The following is a 21,387-nucleotide window of genomic DNA, read 5'->3' on the forward strand; positions in this document are numbered from 1 at the left end:
CTTTTTTTTTAAAATCCAACTGGTAAAAGAGACTTAAAAGTGTTACAGTGTTCAAATATTCAATTTTCTGCTTCAGCAATTCAGCAAAGGTATTACTATATTTAGAGCCATGAATGATGTTCACAGGCCTTAAAGTTTTGCCATTGATGTACTGCTGCGACTTTTGTTTGCACCAGAAAAAAATGTATGCGTGTCAGAGCGTCTGCGCGTTGATTTTCATACATCAAAAACGCCCCACAGTTTCACTTCAGTGAAACCACCACGGAGGACTTTCAGGGATAGACTGCCATTGTCAAATCTGTAACACCAATGCCACCCCATAGCTGTCTGCATTTGTTGACAGCTTCTGATGTTTCCATGACAATTTTGGCACGCTATGTTTATCTGCGCTTAATGCATGTTTACTTCCAAGTCCCTGAGGGACGGCTTATTTAGCAAATCACCTCAGCCATGTGTACTTGTCTGTGTCTGAAAAACAAAAATAAAAAGTCCCCCGGTGTGAAATGTATTTGCATCCTTGACACCTCGATATGGCATGGGTTTTCCCAAAGCACTGTGTGGCTTGCATCTCTCTGAGCCTTATCATTGGTGTCAAGCTTGGGACTTCTATTCACAGACTACTCTCCAGAGGCAAAAAAGCTCTGTGGGCAAAAAGAAAGACCATAGCAATAAACACAACAGAATGCTTGGTTCTCCAACATACATAATGAATAATGGGAGAAAAACCACAAACACTCTCTTGGCTAGAGGGTGAAAGTAGAAGTGATTAGTGTTGTCTGTGTAGTAAACAGTATGATTTACAGTATATGGCTTTGGGTCAATCCTGAGGGTTTCCCCTGCATAAACATTAGCAGGAAGGCTACCCTGTAATCGTTCATAACAACCCGCTATTCCCACATGTCAACAATGATGTGACAATGTGACCCCCACCATTCACCACGGCATTCCTGCACCACCCTCACCACCCACTGACAGAGAAATCCTAAGGGAATCACTTTCCCTGGTGGAGGAATATCACACATGGCTTTTCCTTCTGTTACCTCCTGGGCAGTTTTTTTGTCCTTCTTTCATGTATTAACAAGAAAAGCAAAGTTGGATGCATCCCCACTTTTTGTAGAAAAAAGCATAAAAGGCTGCATGAGATCACTAATCCTCCAAATTCAGATGGATAACATCCTGCCTGACTCCCTCCCTGTATCCCAGAGCTCCTATCATCTCACATAGTTACCAGTCAAGTCATGATTTCAACACATGGTCAGTCAACAATGCTCTCCATGCCTATATGCTCTCCTTCACTGAGTAAATGTGTGTATTTTCTCGCTTATTTTCTCCCTAATCCCTAAACATACAATCACATCCACCCTTCAACTTTTTGTTCCTCTCAAAGCTTGAGAGGGTAGAGATCCTTAATCCCACCCTCTATTACTGATTTAGTCCAGCAGTTGATTGAAAGCTGGACAAAAATAAATAAATTCTACAGCAGTCTCCTACGCCTGCTGGAGGCTTTTCACACTGCTCAGAAAACACCATACATGGTGGTAGGGAAGGCTTCCAGGAAGCTTGCAGACCATATGCATTTCAGGCATGAATGCTTGCAGAGGGTCGACACATTCTTCAGGTCTGGACGACTGTCAGATTTCCACATTCACCAGATCGGACAAAAGGTTGAAAGGTACAGCTGGACGATTCACAATCAAACTCATCAGAGTGTGTCATGAACACAATCTGTCTCGCCCGGTGAAAAACAAAACTCTTTTGTCATTTTCTCCCACAATAGAGATGCAAAGCAAAAGAAAGACGGGATAAAGTGAAGCTAAACTGCTACACACACAAACACACACAGTCTAATCTCCCTCACATCTCATTAACTGTTCTCTCTGAAGATGTATACAGGCTGGCAAGAGACTTATTTCCAATTTGGCAGAGCCAAGAGCATCTTAATGGGCTTTGGAATGAAAAAAAAAAAAATGGCCCGCAGAATTTTTATATGGATATTTTTTAGGCTTTTAGAGTGGTATTCCCACACCTTCACTGAAGGTCTCATGTTATTCCATTATTTAGTGATTAGACATCTGGCTGCAAACATGTTGAAAATCACCCCATTTCCTACATGTAGCCCACGATAAATTTAAAACAAATCTTTGTAACAAACAGACTGGTGATTGCATAATTTTTGTATCGATGTGCAGAAATGTGTCATCGCATTTCCTGCTGTATTGTGTAATTTGAAATTCCTGACAGAGATGATGAGACAGACAGTTTGGGCAGTATAATGTTAAATAGCTTCAAATCTGAAGTGCTGATTCTTGCATTGGAATCTTAGGGGAACACAACAATAATACACTGTACTTACACCTTTAATTGTGAATAAATTGTATCATCTTCTTGAATCATTTGCAATTTAAACCAATTAAATCCAAGGTCCTAAAAGAAGTCTATCATGGAATAACGTGGGCTTAAACCAGCTTTAAAAACATATATGAGTGCAAGACTGTGCTGTTTTTAAATTAATTCAGCTGTGCACGGAGGTCCTAATATTCATTTAAGAACAAACAGCAAAGATCTCTAATATCTGGGTTGTGTTTAAGGGAACTGGGGAACGGCATGTATCTCACCACCTGCAAACAGCAAAGTACAGATCACAGTGATAAACAGAGAGAATTGCAGCACCAGGAATCCACATGAGGAAAAAATGTGCTTGGTTGTGTAAGAGCTAATAACTGTTCTTTTAAGAGGAATGAAATAATGCTCTTTAAAGTTGCTACAGATGAACCCCAAAGGTAATTGTTATTCTTGAGTAAGGAAATATAAGACTCGAGCACGGCGTACGTCGGAACAGCAGCACATCAAGCGATTTTGTTTCAAAGCTGTAGCAAAGAGCAGAGTCCACCCATGAGAATCATAACCGCTCTGTGTGAGTAGATGTTGATATTAACAGCAAAGCGTCAGAGTAAGAGCTCCCTGGCAGGGCCCGACTGAAGCCGTTGTCTTTATGAACAAAGGGCTGACAATCAAGCAGCATTGTGCGCGTGTGAGACTATAACTAATGTCTGACGCGTGCACACAGGAGTGATCCTCACAGGCGGGCTGCATTGTTTAGCTCACTGCTGTGTGACACACCAGGCAGGCAATATGTACGTTGACGGCAGGGATACGAGAGCGAGCGGACGAATCACAAGCTAAAACCTTGTGGAGGTTAATGAAGCTGTCTACCAGCCAGTTTTAGACATTTTTCAGATTCACATACAGTACAGCACCAGCACTCTACCCTACACACCTCCTCTGTGCAAAGTATACCGGCACTCTTTCGAGAGACCTCTTACCGTGTGAGAACTTGTGTAATCTCAGATAAAGTTTTTTTTTGTTTTTTTTCCGACTGCCCTCTGCCTCCCACTTCTCACATACTGTAAGTCAGTCGAGGCGTTCAAGAGTCCTTAGGCAAAAAGAGAAAGTAGAACTTTTAAATCAATGAAGTGGGTCATATGGTTGACCTCTATCCAAGTCAGCTGCTGTCAATTACATGTCTGTGTAAGTTCCAAACAGTTATTTCATCCCCAGAATAAAACTATGGATGATGATAATTTGCCAAGCACAGCAGTGAGCATGGCTGAGGGTGTATTACATCTCTTCATGGCGAAACCGCACACATAAATCTGGCTGTCTCGGAGGCAGCAGGAGACTGTATGCCAAATGTTTCTGCTTTCTACTGACGTTACATTTGTAATTGTGAGGGATTATTATTAACTCGGCCACTCTGTCACTGAATAAAACAAACATACTGGGTAGTTATACATGGAAAACAAGCAAGCACAGAAAAATATCATCCCATAACAACTTTATAGATTTAGATGAAAAAAGTAGAAGAAGCCTCACAGATATGACCCGAAACTCCTGGTGCAATACTTGAAACATCACTTTGGGGTTTCTGCTCTGATGGCTTACCCCAGGTTCTTTATGTTCTGAATACGTTTTATGACTGTGGAGCCCATGAGACCCATTCAAACTCTGCTGTAATATTTCAATAATGGATGGCCTCCAGAATTTAGATAGTAGCTGAGTAAATGTGCTTATTCAGGGTCTGAGAAAAAATGCAAAGCCACACTTTGATTCAGAATTCCATGAACAATCGCACATAAATAAAAAGCTGGATTTTATAGAAATAATCCTTATAGAAATAATTAGATTTACTCAAAGTGTTTGCGATTTGTGTTTGATTAACATTAAAGTGTGTATTAAATAATTAGTCCATTGTATTGCCGCATGCGTGCATTAAAAAAAAAAAAGCTGCCATCTGTACAAACATATCTGTGTTTGCACCTCTTAAATAATGTAGCTGGGCCCGTCAGAGGCAGAGAGCTGTCAAAATAATTAGCTTATGCAAATGGGAGCTTACAACCTGAGGTAGCCACCTCTGCAGAAATATTAAACCTGTGTGTTTTGTATCTAGAGGCAAAGCAGTAGCATGACATAGCAAATGATGGAGGGATGAGCGCTACCGCTGCTCGTGCATCTTACGACACATTTGTATTAGCATAGCTAATTAGGCATAATTGAGTACTTTCTACCATCCTATCTCCTGAGGCCTATATCTAACTTCTGTTGTATTTATGCAAAGGTTATTTGGAGACAACAAAACCCAATTACACATAGTGTACAGGCTGTACATGACTTGTAATTAGGACTTGATTACGACATTTTGATCTATAATGTGGCCAACAGACCTCTGTCTTTGCCTTCACATTGTTGAAGTTTCACGGAAATGAGGGATGTTACATGAGATGGAAGAACAGATGATGAAAAGTCTTAGGAATGATCTGTCTGAAGTATGTCTAAGTGCTTCAAAATCAACGTTAAAAAATGTTATCTGACACAATCTGAATTCTTGCTGTGGTTAATGCAACCCGTCCAGTACTCCGGAGGAGATGGAGGCCAACAAAAACTCTGTGGTCAAATATTGGACGGATAGATGATTTTCACTCCTCTAAAGACTGTTAAATGAAATAAAAACAGCTGCACGAGCGAAGTCCAAGATTCTGTCCTCGGAATACAATACAATAATCAAATAAGATGGCATAAATAATTCAAAACAGATCATCAAAAATGTAAAATCGTAAAATGAATGTTGGTATTTTATCACCAGATATGCATTCCTGCAATAACTGAAACATATTTATGAAGAGTTCAAACCCTTCCTCTCCACCGTACAAAGCTGCATTCAATCACTTTAAAAGAGAAAGGGAGGCAGCATCAGAAGACACTATGTCTGTCTGGCTTCCTGTTCCCTATCATATCAGAAACAACTAATAAAACCAAAAAAAATAATGGGACGGCAGCGGTGTATTACCGCTTTTAAAAAAGGTATCATACAATTAGAGTTACAACCACAGTTAATTATTCTAATCACAATGCCTGCTCTTTTTATTTGAGCACTTTGCTGAAAATGTCTCTTTTTGATGAACAGAATGTGTTTCTACTGGAGCAGCGAGTGTGGAAAACAAAGTTATTTTACTACTACACTCCTGAGGCAGACTTTTTTCAAGTGACTGTATTTTCTTAACACATAAATTGTCCCATTTCTGTCTGCATCATAGCAAGTCATGCTTTCAAAATTCGCCAGACTGAATCATAATTAGATGAAATCGGTTAAGATGCTGTCATGTAATGCAAGGATCCCACACACACACACACACACAAACCGACTTACACACATTCAATCAGCAAGAAAACTATCAAATTCCCATCCAGCCAAAACCATGTTAAAAGCAAATAAGGCAGCTCTATGATCATTACAGCCTGACACTGCCAATTACCAATATAGTATCTCTATTTTGTCTGTAAGAGGCAATAGAGGGATTAACTTCAGGCCTCTCTGCTTCCCCTCTTCCCTCTCATGAAGCAGACTATGTTTATGGACTAATCTCCTTTCCTGCTTTGACCATAAATGTGATTACCACAACACAAGAGATAATAAAACCCCATATCTCCGCTGTACCAAAGAGCATGAATTAAAAACCTAAGCTGTAGCCTTGAGGAATATCGAAAAGCCACTGCAAAAAAAGGAGTATTACGTACTGAGTGCATACAGCCCCCTACTGGTAAACACCATTCACTATTTAGTCAAGTACAACACAAACAGGCTCCATGATCTTCTGTTGAATGTGAGCAACAGGTATGCAGCCACTTTCAAAACATATCTCTCATGGTTGCCCACTGTGGCAAAGTGAGGCGTTCACTGTCTCAGTTTAACCATTCAATGATCAGCATTTGGGGTGAGCGCATGCACATCACACACCGAGGTCTCACATGTGACGGCTGGGCTGACAGCCGTGGTGTTAGACGGGGTTATCTGTCAGTTTGGGTGAAGTCGTCTCTTTGGTGGAAGTAACGCTGCTCTTTAATGGTGGAGGCTAAAAGAAGTGAAAGGTAACAGGTGGGTGTTTACCAGTTTTATTGTGATTACTGGTGTCAGATTTGAACTCTAAAGCACCTGAAACACACTTTAACCGGACATAGATGTGTGTGTGTGTGTGTGTGTGTGTGCTTTTTTTTCCCTCTTACATACACTTGGCTGTTGCTTGTGCACAGGTGTATTGTGGGTTTTTGAATCCCAGTGCCTGCTCTCTATTTAATGGAAGATAATGAATGAAATGCTGCTTGCTGTGATTCATCATTAAGTAATGTGGACACAGAGGATCACACTGACCTTTACACAGGAGCAATGCACTGACATGCCTTTGATTCATCTGAATACTTACAGGACAGATCAACACACACTCATGCAGATGAAGATGTTGCACAAACAGATTGATACTTTAGATGCTGCCCAGCTCAAATAAAATGTGAATATTTGAGAGGTAGATGACACAGTTTATGATCAATCTGTTTCATTTGAGAGGGAGGGGGGTGCAATACATGACACGTGGTGAAAGGTATAGGAGGGGAGGTGATGATCAGTCAGTTTCGCCTACCTGATATTTCCTGATGAGGTACATTGACGAGGCTGAATCCTTTAACGTTATAAGCTTGCCTAACCTCGCTACAGCTCCGCGCTTTGCTTTCACCACCGGATGACAGGGACAGCAGCACCGACAGAGTACATAAGGCGACTTGCAGCCTCCACATCGCATACATCAGTGAAATCCTTGGTAATGTTTCACGGGGGTAATAACGAGCTCCGGCAGAAAGAAAAGAAGAAGAAGAAAAAAGAAAGAAATCCAAAAGGGCTGATTGGGGAGATTTCTCCAGTGAGCAGGATGTCAGATGTTCATTAAAACCCCTCCAGAATGTATAGAAAAAACAAAATCACTCCTCACTTTAGATTCTGGTACGTCCACCTCATTGCAAAAAAAAAAAAAAAAAAAAGAAGAAGAAGAAGAAGAAAAAATCTTCGTATCTTCCAGATCGATAAAAAGAAAAAATAAGAAACCCAGAGCGAGACCCCCGATTGCTCCCCGCTTGAACAAATCCGTTGGAGATGAAGACAGTTGGTACCTGGTGCTCTCTGTGCCAACAACTTCTCCCGCACACACAGCAGCGCCCTGTGTTCGTGTCAGTGTGAAGACAGGAGAGAGGGAGAGAGAGAGAGAGAGAGAGAGAGGGGTGAGGAGAAAGCGAAATGCAACGGAGACGCACGCTGCACAAGCGAGCAAGAGCGCACAAGGGCAGGGCAAAACGTGGAGTGGAGTGGCTGCGACTTCAGCTGCTCGAATCCAGGGGCGCGTACTGTCCTCTGCCTTTATGCATCCTTGGTAATACGCACCACAAGCACAGCGCCGTGCAGACACATGTTGGAGGAGGAGGAGGCGCGGAGACCTGGAGGTAGGTTAGTGTAGGCGGGATAAACCTACACATGGAGCGGATTATTTATTTTAACCGATCTGTGGTCAGTCCACAAACTCACAGACCCCCCCCCCACCCCACGGCCGTTCAATGTCTTTTGATGATAATAACCTTATGGAGGTAATATGATAAAGGCTATCGGATTGACCTAGAACAGCATCTTGGCAGCTATCAACATTTTTCACCCAGAGGCTTTTTGGCACACACACACACACACACACACACACACACAATACACACACACACACACGCACATGGATCATTTAAAGTTGCCTTGCATCATACACCACTCATATCTGCTGTTTTATCTCTTAAAAAATATGTGCATCTTTGCACATTTTGAATATTTTTTAACTTGATTTCATTTTTTTTTTAGGTCAGATTCTACATAGATAAAGAATTTACTCGAGCTGTGTGAAATTGCCTTCATCCTAATAGCCCTTCTGGCCTATTGTTGCCTAAATTACACTTCCATTCTTGTACAAAATCACAATGCTTTCAACAGGCCAGGGCTGTTTGTGGGTAATACATCCATGAAAATCATTTTTACCTCATTTCAAAGTCACAAGCCACTAATAATTAACTACCTACCTTATGGCAGCATGCAGTCAAAGTGTGTCATCCTTAAAGCGTGCCTCTTTTTAACAACCAGACACCGTTTGTTGGAAGAAGAAGGAACCGCTTCCTTGTTACGTTGAAGGAAATACAACAAGAAAGGTATCTTGTTATAACGTGAAAGATTTTCTCTTGAGAGTATAAAAGAAGACTGCATCTCGTAATATCCTGTACAAACACTCCTGCAGTGTGCGTTTGTGGCTGTGGGAGCTACAGCTGGCTTGTTAAAACCAACTTTAAAATGCACTGTAAAAGTGCAATTAGCTATTATTCTAGAGTTGTGAAACGTAAAGGGAAAATCAGACATAGTGTTGCCGGTGCGTAGGGAGCTGATGGAAATTTGAGGGATGTTTTCATTCCTTTTGACACATTAACACATTATGAAATTTGTCTCTTGCAGAGAAATATGTGATTCTCAATTAAGTTTGTTGATACAGTGAAAGATGGTGGGGCAAAATGTTTTATCCTTTGGGATCTTTAGGAAGAAGTATTAAGTATTTTCATGCTTTTGGTTCAAACTAAGCACTGCTTTGACCTCCCGAGCATCCACAACTACTACAACTACAAAATACGTTGCATCATAAATACTTACATACGTCAGTCTTAGTTGTAACAATTCTAAAGTAGTTAAAATGAAACTGAATGAATGAAAATTAAGTGTATTGATGAAACATTGATGAAAATAAATGCAGCCCGTGTCAATATCTTTACATAAACAAATGCTACAATATTGACTGACAAACTGGCAAAGTGCACTGAACACTGGTGAACCTGTCAGAGACAGCCAGGAGGTCACACAGGATGAGGGGGGTGCGCAAATCTGTCAGTTGTACTCACTTTAACCAAAGTTAAATGGCAGACAGTATTCACAGGGCAGAGGTGTAACATGACCTTACATACTGTAACTAGTCAGTTCAGTTGTGGTGAAGTGAGCAGCAGGGAATGAACAGCCCGGGCGTCTAGCTGTCTGGGAATGCTGATACTCTCAATAGAGGTGCAGACCTCCTCCTACAGGTGAACAGGTGGATCTCTATGTACTTGTTAGAATTACCTAGCGCATGTAAATGAATGTGCATGTGTCTCAACCTGTTGCTTAGGTGACATATCGACACATAACATGTAAAGGAATAACTAACGGTATGTTTGAAGTTCACTTTAGGAACTCAGCGAACGTGAACTCAGTCAAGCAGGTCATCTTTTCTTTGAGAAGTGTTAAATCTGGAACTGCGTGATGTGGCTGTTGATCGCCCCAGACATTTGCAAAAGGCATCGTGGACAATTGTTATTACATGGCTGCGTTGAATACTTGGTTATGATTCATCAATTATGGCCTTCTATACTGTGTTATTTCTGTCTGGCAGACTGCTACTAATCATAGACTCTGGAGGACCACAGCAGGCACAATAAAATCATTTTTAAAGAAACTAGTGAGTAGTGAGCAGGTCATTCTTGCTAAAATACACACTCCCTTCGCTCCTTTTGCATTGGGCATCCTGTGCCACCTCGTCGGGCAACAATGACTAAAACTAACTGTCTACACTTCTATATTTATTCTGAAGAGGTTTCTAGGTGGTTTCATGGTGTTTCTTGGAATATTATTGGCCAATTTAGCGACAAAAGACCGACCAAGAACTGTTAAAGACAGAGCTGGCTCTGTAATGAGTCACCACCCTGCGGATCTCTTGCTATTTTAGCACTACGTTTCCACTTTTACAGTGTAGCGTGTACAATTTCTATGAAATGATGCAATGCAAGAAACCATGGAGGTTTTTTGATTTAGTTAGCAAGTGATTCCTACTGGGTTTAATTAGCCTCTCCACACAGCACACAGCTACAGTGGCGGTCGGACAGGGATGTTAATATTTTTTGTCTGTCATATCAGTGATTTGGGAATAAATAACTTCTAAATTCACACAGACTACCTTCATCTGTGAATAACTCATATCTCTGCATTAGTGTCAACATGACTGTGTTTAGTTCTACTCCTCCACCACAGTGTCAGCCACCTGATTCATCTACACCATAACACATGAGTCCCAAGAAAGATCATTTCCAAAGAAGAGATACTTTTATAATACACATGTTGGACTTTGGTAATTTGATCGTTTCACAGCCAAATCTACCTTCTTTTAAAAGGAACACGTGCAGTCAGGCAACATGTCACACTGCCATCAAGCAACATAAGAAAACACCCTCATCTGTCACATCATTTCACACATTCCCACACATATTTTACAGGAGGACTCTGAAACCATTTATGCTACCATACAGTGCACCTACAACATGTAAATCTAGACGTCTTCCCAACTCAAAAGAATCTAAATTCCAGCAAAAGTTGACCACAGCTCAGAAAATACTCAGTTGTGCTTCTCATGGAAGATGATATTTGGGCCACAGTTTTGGATTGATGATGTGCAATTGAGTGCTGTTGTGTAGTAGATTTAATCCACATTTTTTTAATCTGCTGAGAGTTCTTGTGACTGTCATCAGTGTAGTTTTAATTGTGATGCTGTAACCATTGCTGAAAGATTAATATGAAGGGCCAAAGCTGGCTTCTCTCTCTCTCTCTCTCTCTCTCTCTCTCTCTCTCTCTCTCTCTCTATCGCTGCATCTTTTAGTTTGTGCTGTTCATGTGGTGCTGTTGGTGGCAGTGTTGTCAATTCTTGGTTGATTTTATTTTTGTATTTTTTTTTATTATTTGTGTTAAAATGAGTTTTAAAAAAGTGTTTAAATCATCATGATAATACTCTAAGGGCAGAGTAGACATCTGGTGATGCAGATTCTCTCCTGCACTGTACACTAAGTCATGTGTCAAAATGATATGACATATATGACAAGAACAAAAAATCTCTGTGGGCGTATCAAACTGAAGATATTACTCCTGTCTGACAGATCTGGACATTATCTCGGTGCTGTTGACAAAGACAGACTCAGTCATTTGTGTGATATAAATGAAACAGAAAATGAAATTAATTTAGTTTCATAATATTCTTTTTTTTTTTATACAAGGCCTTTGTTTAATAAGATTAAGAGGGAGGTTTTGCCTACGGAGGATTGCTAACTGGAAATGAAACATTTGGTGATTATTTACAAATGGCTAAGGAACTTATTTTTCTCTTTTGAACAATTGTGGCTAAATTAATTCCTCTGTTTGTTTTTTTTCCATTTGGGAAGTTTCTACACACTGTTTACCTTCGTTCTGTGGTAAATGATCTTTCCTCAGGCATCAAAATCCTCAGGTCTGCTTGACTATTATATATTAATTAAATGTAATCAATTTAAATAAGAATGAAGCCAAGAAGAACGTAAAAAGAAGAGCTCCACAATGTGCATATTCACAACGGTCGAACTTTGTAGTGATAGATGGTCAGTGACAGGACACTAAGGGTTTAAAAGAAGCTAAATTACCCCCATGAGCTCTCTCTGTGTCACAGCTAGTAATCGGGACTAATCAATTAACAATTAACTTCCAGTTGATTGTAAAACACCTAAATGCACCCTCACATTGTGTTCTTGTTTGAAATTTATAGACTTATATCTAGACACTGTATGTTGTTGTTCATTGCATGCTTGCTCAACTTAAAACCAGAGTCAAACTCCTTGTTTGTGTAAACATACTTGACCATTGAAGCTGATTCTGATGGCATCTAAAGCGTCTTATCTCTGGTTTGTCTTCTATTCAATTATCTTCTATTCTATTTAGGAAGTCAATGCCAGTCAAGCATGAAAGCCCAAGATCAAATGCGTTTTCCCCATTCACCATTGGTTTCATCTGCACAGCACTGTAATAGCCCTACTCAGCTAATAAGCCCTTGCTAATGAGGCCGAGAGATGATGGCCAGAAGGTGATCCTGGTAGTGGATCAATAGCTCACCACGGAGAGTCAGCACAGGGTTCGTCATGACTCATACTCAGTGCACCACAGGGAAAACTGAGCTTTCACTATCCGGGCCTGCTGCTTCACAAAACCATGTTAATTGTCAGAAATGTAATTACACCTTTTCATGTGATATTAATGCCCTAAAGTTTTATTTTAACTTTGAATCCATCACAAGATAGACAGCTACAGATAGCAAGACCCAAATATAGATCATCCAGTCGATCAAAATCAATACATAGAGGATTTACACACAAGCACAGAGAAGACAAATAGCTGACTGACGCCTTTGCCTTAAACTGTGGTTGGATGGATGAATGGATGGATGGATGAGGACATCTTACTGATGGATCTCACAGTGAAAGAAGCATTTTAATCAAATCCTAGAGACAATTAAACACAAGTGATTAGAAAGGAATTGAATCAGAGAAAGCACACTTGCTGTACAACAGTTGTTATTTGTCCTCATATGTGGCCAATTTTAACTGTTTAGCATGTTGTATTAGAATTAGAACACAACTCATTGAACTCACCGTGTTAAAGAAAACAAGCGACACAATGATATAACAGTGTTTGCTATAACGGTGCTTGTGTGGCATGCAATGTCACAGTGTGTATGCGAGGCACACTGTAAGCAGCTAAAGAATAAGGTCACTTTGTTCACATTAGCACAGCAAGCAAGGAGATGAATAATTAATCATATACGTATAATTCATGGACATTTAAGACAGATATGTGCAGTTACTGCAAAGAGGAAAAAGTCTTTTTTTCATATAGGAGACCTTGACTTTCTGATGCCTGTACTGAACACACAAATATCCAAGCAAGGAAGGTTATGTGAGTACATATAGGGTATGTTTTTCAAAAACACATTTAAACTTAACTGTTGCTGCCTGAAAGTAATATCACACACACATAACAGGGTATTTACACGTTTGTATGTTTCAAACCAAAGAAACCCATTGGTGTCATAACCATGAAACATCTTTTGTGTTATGGCAGAAATTACCATCCATCTATTTATTTGTTTCACTCCACTTACCCAAGAATGTGTCATAGTAGCAGCAGACTAAACAGAGTAGCCCAGGTGTCCTTTTTCCAAGCCAATGTCCTCCAGCCTCTCCTAGGTGATATCGGCATTCCCAGACCTTGTAATCCTGGATATAATATACCCCTGGCGTGTCCCTGGGCCTCCTTCCTGTTCATTATGCCTGGAATATCTCCACATGGAGGAGTCACTGAGACATCCTAATCATATGCCCAAATCATCTTAACAGACTCTTTTTAAGCTGATGGAGCAGCAGTTCAGGCTCCTCATCCTATTTCTAAAGTCGAGCCAAGACACCTTGCCAGGAGAATCTTATCTTTTCAGGCACAACTCAAAGTTGAAATGCCACATTGAGGCAGAAACCCCCTGAAAATTGTTGCTGTTGGTTAAAATGCCTATAAAAAATAGATTCATTACATTCATTACAAGCCTTAATTTTGTAAGTGATTTAGTGTTATTCTTCTGTTGTTCAATGGGGTGCACCGCAGAGAACGTTAAATTATTTTCTATAGTAAAATTTTGATGTGGATGCTAATTTATTCCAAAGTTAGACAACTTTGCAATGAATGTCTGTTGAGTTGTACACCTGCATGTATAGTAGAAATAAATAAGAAAGTATAGTAAGGGTCGCTCTGTTTTGAAATGGCAGTAAACATATAAGCTATTGCCATTTGTTTGTTATAGCCATACTGTAGATACAGTATAAGAGAGTTCTTAAAATATATCTATGGTCAGGGTGGTTGGTGGCGTAGTGGGTTAAGCGGCAGCCCCGTGTGTGGAGGCTACAGTCCTTGCTGCACCTGGCCCCGGTTCGAATCCCACATCGGATGGCCATTTACTGCGTGTCACTCCCCTGCTTCCTGTCTATCTTCAGCATAAAAGGCCAAAAAAAATAATATATATGTATCTATGGTCATAGCACTGGAACTATTTTTTGTGGTACTACAAACTACAATGTTCTGTCAGTCAATGTATTCTACACCATTGTATGCCTTATTCCAAACAGTTTTCTTAAATGTGCATTGTAGCCAAAGTCACATTGTGAGAGTTTGGTCCTGAATTTTACTCAGAGGTTTTGACAAGACTGTCTTGACTCCTAGGATGTACAGTAGTATCAATGGCAGGTACTTAGTATGTTGAAAATAACCAAAACAAAGCATTGTACACTGAAGAATGAAAAGCAATCTCCAGGGAATCCAATATATTCCAAGAGGTCTGCACTAGCTAATGATTTCAGACGTGAAGACACGATCAATAAACTGCATGCTGGCTCAAATGTTAAATCACAGTATGCCCATTCCTTAATCATTTTCACACAACACAGAAAAGGTCATGTCAGAGGAGTATCAATCTACGGTTGACAGGAATTATTTAGAATAAACAAACAGACCAGAATCAGCTATTATTTTAACACATTTCTTGGATTAGGCTTGGGTTGAGTGTAACAGACATACGAACTTCACCAACATTTAACTAGAAAGTACCAGAAAATTAAAGTATTCAGATAAACTTACCTGATTTTCTGTAACACTTTCTTTGCAAGACTGTGCATAAGACTGACATGACACCATCATAACCGTGACATGAAGTGTGCCATGGACATGAAGGAGCCCTTATGAATATTTATGACTGTTGTAATTAAGTGTCAATTATGTTTTTGTTTTTTTTAATGGATCAAAGCTTGATATTATTTGAGGTGTCTTTGTTATGACAACTTGACATTAACCAAGACCATGAACCATAACGTCATTTAAAGTGGTTTAATTCAGGCCTTTTCATAAAGATGTCATTAAATGTTATAAAGCCACCCTTGGACAACAAACTGTATTTATGAACACAAACACATACAAAGAACCAAGACACTAAATCAAGATTAAATCATGGCTATTAAAGGATGCAAAAGCAACACAGAATCCCCAGCTGAGAGGCAGTAACTCCAGCAGACACTGCGCCAAGAGCTTCTTCCTTCTGATGTTTGCACAGGAGCCTTTAAGCGCCTCATTCCCCGGCCAGGTGCACCTCATTTAGTAATCAGGTGTAGTGCACCTGTGCAGAGCTAGAGGGAACAGGAGAGGGACAGGGAAACACATGCAGCTGTAACAGAATATTACATTTTAGTGTCGTATGCAGTCGGTCCTGACATTGGCTGTCGTGAGACCATTGTAAACTGTGTCATGAACAATCACCTCAGTACTGCACTCTGTCATCAAACCAGTCGCATAACTTTTAAAGACCTGTTTATGACAAATCCATATTGTACAACCGTAGTTGAGGTCATGTGAATTATTCATGACACTGTCATGTAATAAAACTTAATGACGTCTTTATGACGAGTCCAAAATGCGTCACTGCAGTTGAGATGAAGGGAATTATTTATGACACAATTATAATAGTCATATGACAACCACTGTCAAAACTTTAGATAGTATAATGTAAACACATCAAGATAAATAGTTTATACATGTTTGATAACTGGGCCTGTTATGACTTGTTTATGACAAACAATGTCACCTCACCATTAAAAATGACATAATTCACTTAATGGCACTTAACCAATAATAATTCCTTAAAGACTTCTTCATGTTCATGACAGGTGTCGTATCATGGTTATAATGGTGTCATATCAGTCATGTTATGCAGACCCCTTGAATGAAGTCTTATGTCTCATGTTCCCCAAGTACGTTGCATTTGATACAAGTTGTTTTATTCCTGCATATACTTTGTATTTACACTGTTACTCAAATCAAATGTACAAGGTTAACATGCTGTGATGTCAGCGTAGGTTTGTTTTCTCTGATCCTTAACAGAACATTTTTTTCTGATATCCATTTAAGCCTTAATAATTTATTGAAATTGTTGCAGTGTGAGCCATTTTTATGTGTCATACATTATTCAAAGCAGTTTCAGGTGGTTGTTTTCCTGGTATTAAAATTGTTTTGAGCTAATTAATGATGTCCCAAGGCTTAGTAATTAGGGATTTGAATCGGATCGTAAATAGGGTCTGATGGCTTACGGGAAGTGCGGCTGAGGATGAAAAGTACAGGCATGGAAACGTTGAATAGGGGTGAAGAAGGTGAGAAGGATCCATGAGCAGAGAAAAACTAATAAGTGCTCATTTTTTTCCTGATCTTTAAGGATCACTTTGCTGCTGGTCAAGCTAACACTATTGAGCAAAATAAAGTCGAGAGTATGAATTTATTAGACTAATTAGGCCATGATCCTTTAAAATGTGAATACTGTTCATCCTACCCTGTTCTCTCCTGCAGTGTGACTAATAAGAATGCATTACAATGAACTGGAGGCAAAAGCTGCATTTATTTGCTGCTCTAGGGTCAGTGCCTTTACCCCAAATTTAATATTTACCAATATAAGGGAGCACTCACATAATTCTTAAAAATAAACTTTATTTTTTCAAAATAAATCCTCAAAACTCTGCAGAGGCAGAAAAGCACTGAAAACTGTCCAGTGCATCATCGGTTCTCCACCCCCTACCACTGAGGTGGTGGAGCGTGCAGTACCCTCCCCACACCAAAATAGGTGACCTATTTTGGATTCCAAAGGTGACAAGTTTACATGCATGACATTAATCATCATAATATTAAAATTATTGTCCAATATGTTAGATATTACTCAAGACGTGCAGGAGAAAATCATAAGTGGTGCACATCTTCCTTGTTTTGGGATGTTGTGCATTTTTGTGACTACTTCATGGAGCTGACTGAGAGAATGTCGAGAGTGTGCAAAGCTGTCATCAAAGCAAAAGGGCGCTACAGTAAAGATTCTAAAACATAACATATATAACTGTAGGTAACATACAGACTGCTCTTGTGTCCGTAATGTAAAAGATGGTCGTGGCTGTAGTCAACACTTCTGTCCACGCTGGCTGTGAAGCATTACATGCTTGCACTGTAGTAACATGAGCGGGAGGGTCAGAGGGTGCTGCTGCCCAGGCCCATGATCTCTCCAGTTACAAAATGGCCCACCGTGGGCCCAGTCTGCCTCACTGAACATGCATTGGGTTCTCATCTTACACGGCAGCATTGTGGCTTGTTTGTGTTGGCATTTATTTCACCCTTTAGTACCCCCTTGACAGGGCCCCTGCCACTCCGAGTTGATCTGGCAGCCGGGAGTTTTAAAAGTGGAAGAATCTTGTGTTTTCGTATACTCGTGTTCGGCTCGCAACGTGTTTTAGACACTGGACATTTGAGACATTTCATGTAGGGGAGTCATGAGTCCATGTTGTTTTTGCTGTATTGGAGTTGAACTGATAATATTCATAAGTTGTTTCATATTTATTTGTGATTATACAAGCTTCTCAGAGATGCTGGCGATCCGGTCTTTTTCACACTTGCTGTCAAACAGTGTTGTTTGTTGCTGCTTGTGTTGTAAACCCTCATGTCTGCTTGGTTATTGTAGTAACAGCAGGCCACACACTGCCTTCACACATAGATTGTTGTCACATGCAGGTTCATTATGTGTTTGGATATATGGCTGTATGGGCATCCAGCATAAATAAATGTCTGTGTAGTCATCTACCTTCTGTCCTTTTCTATCCTTTATCTTGCTAAGGTTTGAGCAATATTGGTAAAACCCATGATGCTTACTACAGTTATCTAATAGTCTATCAACAGGTCACTGTCCATGGTGCTGAAAATAATCCACATTTCTCTCCATTCTCCTGTCTGTCTCCTTGAGGTTCCCCGTGCATCTGTCTTGCATTTCCATACAGCCTGTGGACAACAGAAAGGTTCACCACAGGTGGACCTCATTCTGCAATGAGGCATCAGCCCCGCGCCTGCCTTTGAAGAGTGACTGTACTGGAAGAAATGGGGGTCAAAACGAAAGTGATTGTTTGGCAAAATCACATTCAAAAGTTCAGCCGGGGCTTATAAGAGGCTTCAGCAGTCTAAGTTAGCAGATGAATGTGGGTAATCATTGTCCTGGTGGATGTGTGTAGGTTTGTTGTTACACCTACATTCAATATCAGAAAGCTGTGATGGAAGAAGTACTACAATAATAAAATACAATATAAAAATACCCAGTTACGGTTATACAGTTCATGCACTCAGAACAGAAGTATTAGCATAATTATTGATGTCTTAATGTACTATGATCACTAATGTTGCAGCTGATAAAGGTGGGGATCATTTCAATTACTTCCTATTCTGCTGGGTAGAATATTCCATATTACATACATTACATCATAATGTATTAGTTGACTTACATTTTGTATTAATGATCTGAATATGCAAAGTAACTGGTAACTGATGTTTCAAATACATGTAGTGCAGTAAAAAGTACATTATCGGGTTGGGGAGTACAAGTATAAGGTAGCATGAAATGTAAATACTCAAGTACAAGTACCTCAAATTTGTATTTAAGTACAGCACTTGTGTAAATGTACTTAGTTACACTCCACCACAGCCAGAAATGAAATCCCTCTGCCACATTTAGCAAGCAAACCTTGTGCGGAAACACAAAAAAGGGGGATGTCATACAAAAGAGATGATCTCTTTTGTCTACCACAGACTGCTGAAGTCTCATTTTAGCTTCTTTAGCTTCAACTCTATAATACATTTTATCTTTGAATGAGGGATTTCCTTCAGAGTACAGTGAATACTCAATGCTTGACTGGCTAGTATGGAGAGGAATGATGATTTCAGCAACCAATGCTTCTTTCAATATATGCGATGTGAAGTACAGCTCGAGGCAGGGCAGGTGTGTCACATTACCACAGGGCTGTAGTAGATGTGCAGTAACAAGTGTTGCTCGACTTAAAGATATTAAGTCCCGAAATAATCATGATAATCAGATAATTAATATCAGAAGAAATATAATTCTGCTGTATTGTTCTGTGGGCCTGGTACAGTGCAATAATTTCAATCTTTATGCACCACATGGAATTCAAGTGGCTGTCAAAGGCGTCTAAAACTATGTTTCACCTAATATGCATCCTTTTTCTATCAAATATTCAGTTTACTGTGTGGTTAAAATGTAAATGCTAGAAGCTGGAAATGGTGAGCTGGCTTTTAGTGTTGTCAAGTGCAGGAAAGTCAAAGCAATAACAACACTATTAAAAAACTAAAGGCGTGGGAGACAAGCTATGCAAAAGCAAAGGTGAACATAAGCATTGTTGTTTTATTGCAGATTGCCTGTGAAGAGGTGAACACAGACAATTTTCTTGCTTCTCCAACGTCTGATGTGAGCTTTATAGATGCCTGCCACTTCAAGATAGATGCCATTTCAAAGACGACAGCTCATCATGGTGAGTGACAAGTGCTGGAATTTCGACCAACTGAGGTGGAGGCGTGCGAGGCTAATGACACACATCCTGCTCGGATGCAAAAAGTTGCATTTTGTGGGTTTGAATCTGAAACTGGAAATCTTTTTTGTCTGATCCAGAGATTTGGTTCGTGATTAAAAAAACAAAGATTCTATATGGTGACAGTTTTTCATTTTTCGTAAAACAGCACATCAGATTTATCAAGGCGATCAGTAAGAAAACGATTTGAAATACGAACACACGCACGAGCACACACGGTAACACTTAACAGGACCCCTGCATAAGCCTGTGACCTTTACCTCTAAAGTACGACATTAAAATTCATAGGCCAACCAGCAGAGTCTCCGCTGTTTATCTTTGTGACAGAAAGGCAGTATTTGTTTCACTGTTTCACTCCCCATTTCATAACTGATTCCTATATTATTTACTATCATAACCATTATCTTATATGTCATAATAACACTATGTAGCACATGAATATTAAGTGGCTTTAATCAAATTCAATTGGGATAGTTTATATATATATTTATATCTTTCATATTTATATCATTTCATTGTTTTTGGTTTTTACGGCCCACAACTTTACACTTTTGACCATTCTCATCCAACTAGTTTCCAGCTGCAGAAGGCAGCTGTCCCTAGTGAAAAGCCTCTAAAAAATGATTGCACACAACCTGACCGGTACCAAACACCAGACAGACACAATTAGCGACAAGCTAGTGAACATAACGGAGCGTTTAGCAGCCAAAAGAGCTAAAGATTTCCCCAGATATATATTGGGGACCAGAAACAAAGCTAAAAAGAGAATAAATATCGGACCTACAAATATGTATTTGTAAAAATGAATGATAATGCTTGTCTGTGCACATCTATGTGTAAATAAGCAATAGTTAGCCATAAAAACTTGATATTGTGATATGTCAGTGTTTTATTCAAAGCTTGCTTCTTCTTACCTACAAAGCTCTTCATGGTCAGGCATCATCATATCTTTAAAAACTCATAGTACCCTATTACCTCACTGCAGGGTTCCTTGTGGTTCTTTTATTTAAGAGGCAGACCTCCATTAGACATTTAAGAGAAGGCTTAAGACATTCATTTTTGACAGAGCTCATAGTTAGGGCTGACTCAGGTGACTCCTGAACCATCCCTTAGTTATGCATGATTCACTGAGCTCCTCTCTCCTGCTCTTCCTCTCCATCTGTCCACATTTATGTCTTATAATGCATGTTGGTAACTAAGCGTCTTCCCCAGAGTCTCTCTGCTTTCTCCTCTGGAAGGTTCTCATGGATTGTGGATACGCATCAGGGATTGTGAGTCTGCTGCTACAGTCCTGACGTTCATTAAAAATACTATTATTATTGTTATTATTATCATTATTACTACCATATCAGTAACCTCCTCTAAAAGGTTTTTTGTCCCCTTTTTTTTTTTTTTTTTTTTTTTTGCTGCTGCAGCTGCCCACCAAGCTTTTTCTTTTTCTTTTCCTTGCCATCATCGCCAAGTGTTTGCTCATGGTGGGAAATGTTGAGTCTCTCTAAATTATATAATATAATATAAATATAATATAAGAGTACAGACCCGGATGCAAAGTGTCACGAGATAACTTATGGTATGAATTGGTGCTATATAAATAACATTGAAATTAAATTGACTTTTTCTTTATTTTTGCTGCCCCCAAGTGGCCAACAAATCTGTGCAAAGTTAGTGCAGGTTTAAATAAGTTAA

The 21,387-nt window shown here is 39.7% G+C and overlaps 1 protein-coding gene across 2 annotated transcripts in view; it reads right to left on the bottom strand.

Annotated features, from left to right (window-relative positions):
• The window catches only part of gpc6a (glypican 6a), a 165,662-nt gene extending 157,841 nt beyond the window's left edge, over nt 1-7,821 (bottom strand). Inside the window, exon 1 of one of the 2 annotated variants that reach the window (XM_027281729.1) lies at nt 6,969-7,821. In XM_027281729.1, the coding sequence (XP_027137530.1) occupies nt 6,969-7,131 (163 nt within the window). In that variant the 5' untranslated portion in view covers nt 7,132-7,821. The remainder of the gene's footprint in view (nt 1-6,968) is intronic. The other variant, XM_027281730.1, reaches the window with a different exon arrangement.
• Nucleotides 7,822-21,387: the final 13,566 nt, after the last annotated feature.

The sequence above is a fragment of the Larimichthys crocea genome, chromosome VIII, assembly GCF_000972845.2.
Source record: "Larimichthys crocea isolate SSNF chromosome VIII, L_crocea_2.0, whole genome shotgun sequence".
Classification (NCBI taxonomy): Eukaryota; Metazoa; Chordata; class Actinopteri; family Sciaenidae; genus Larimichthys; species Larimichthys crocea.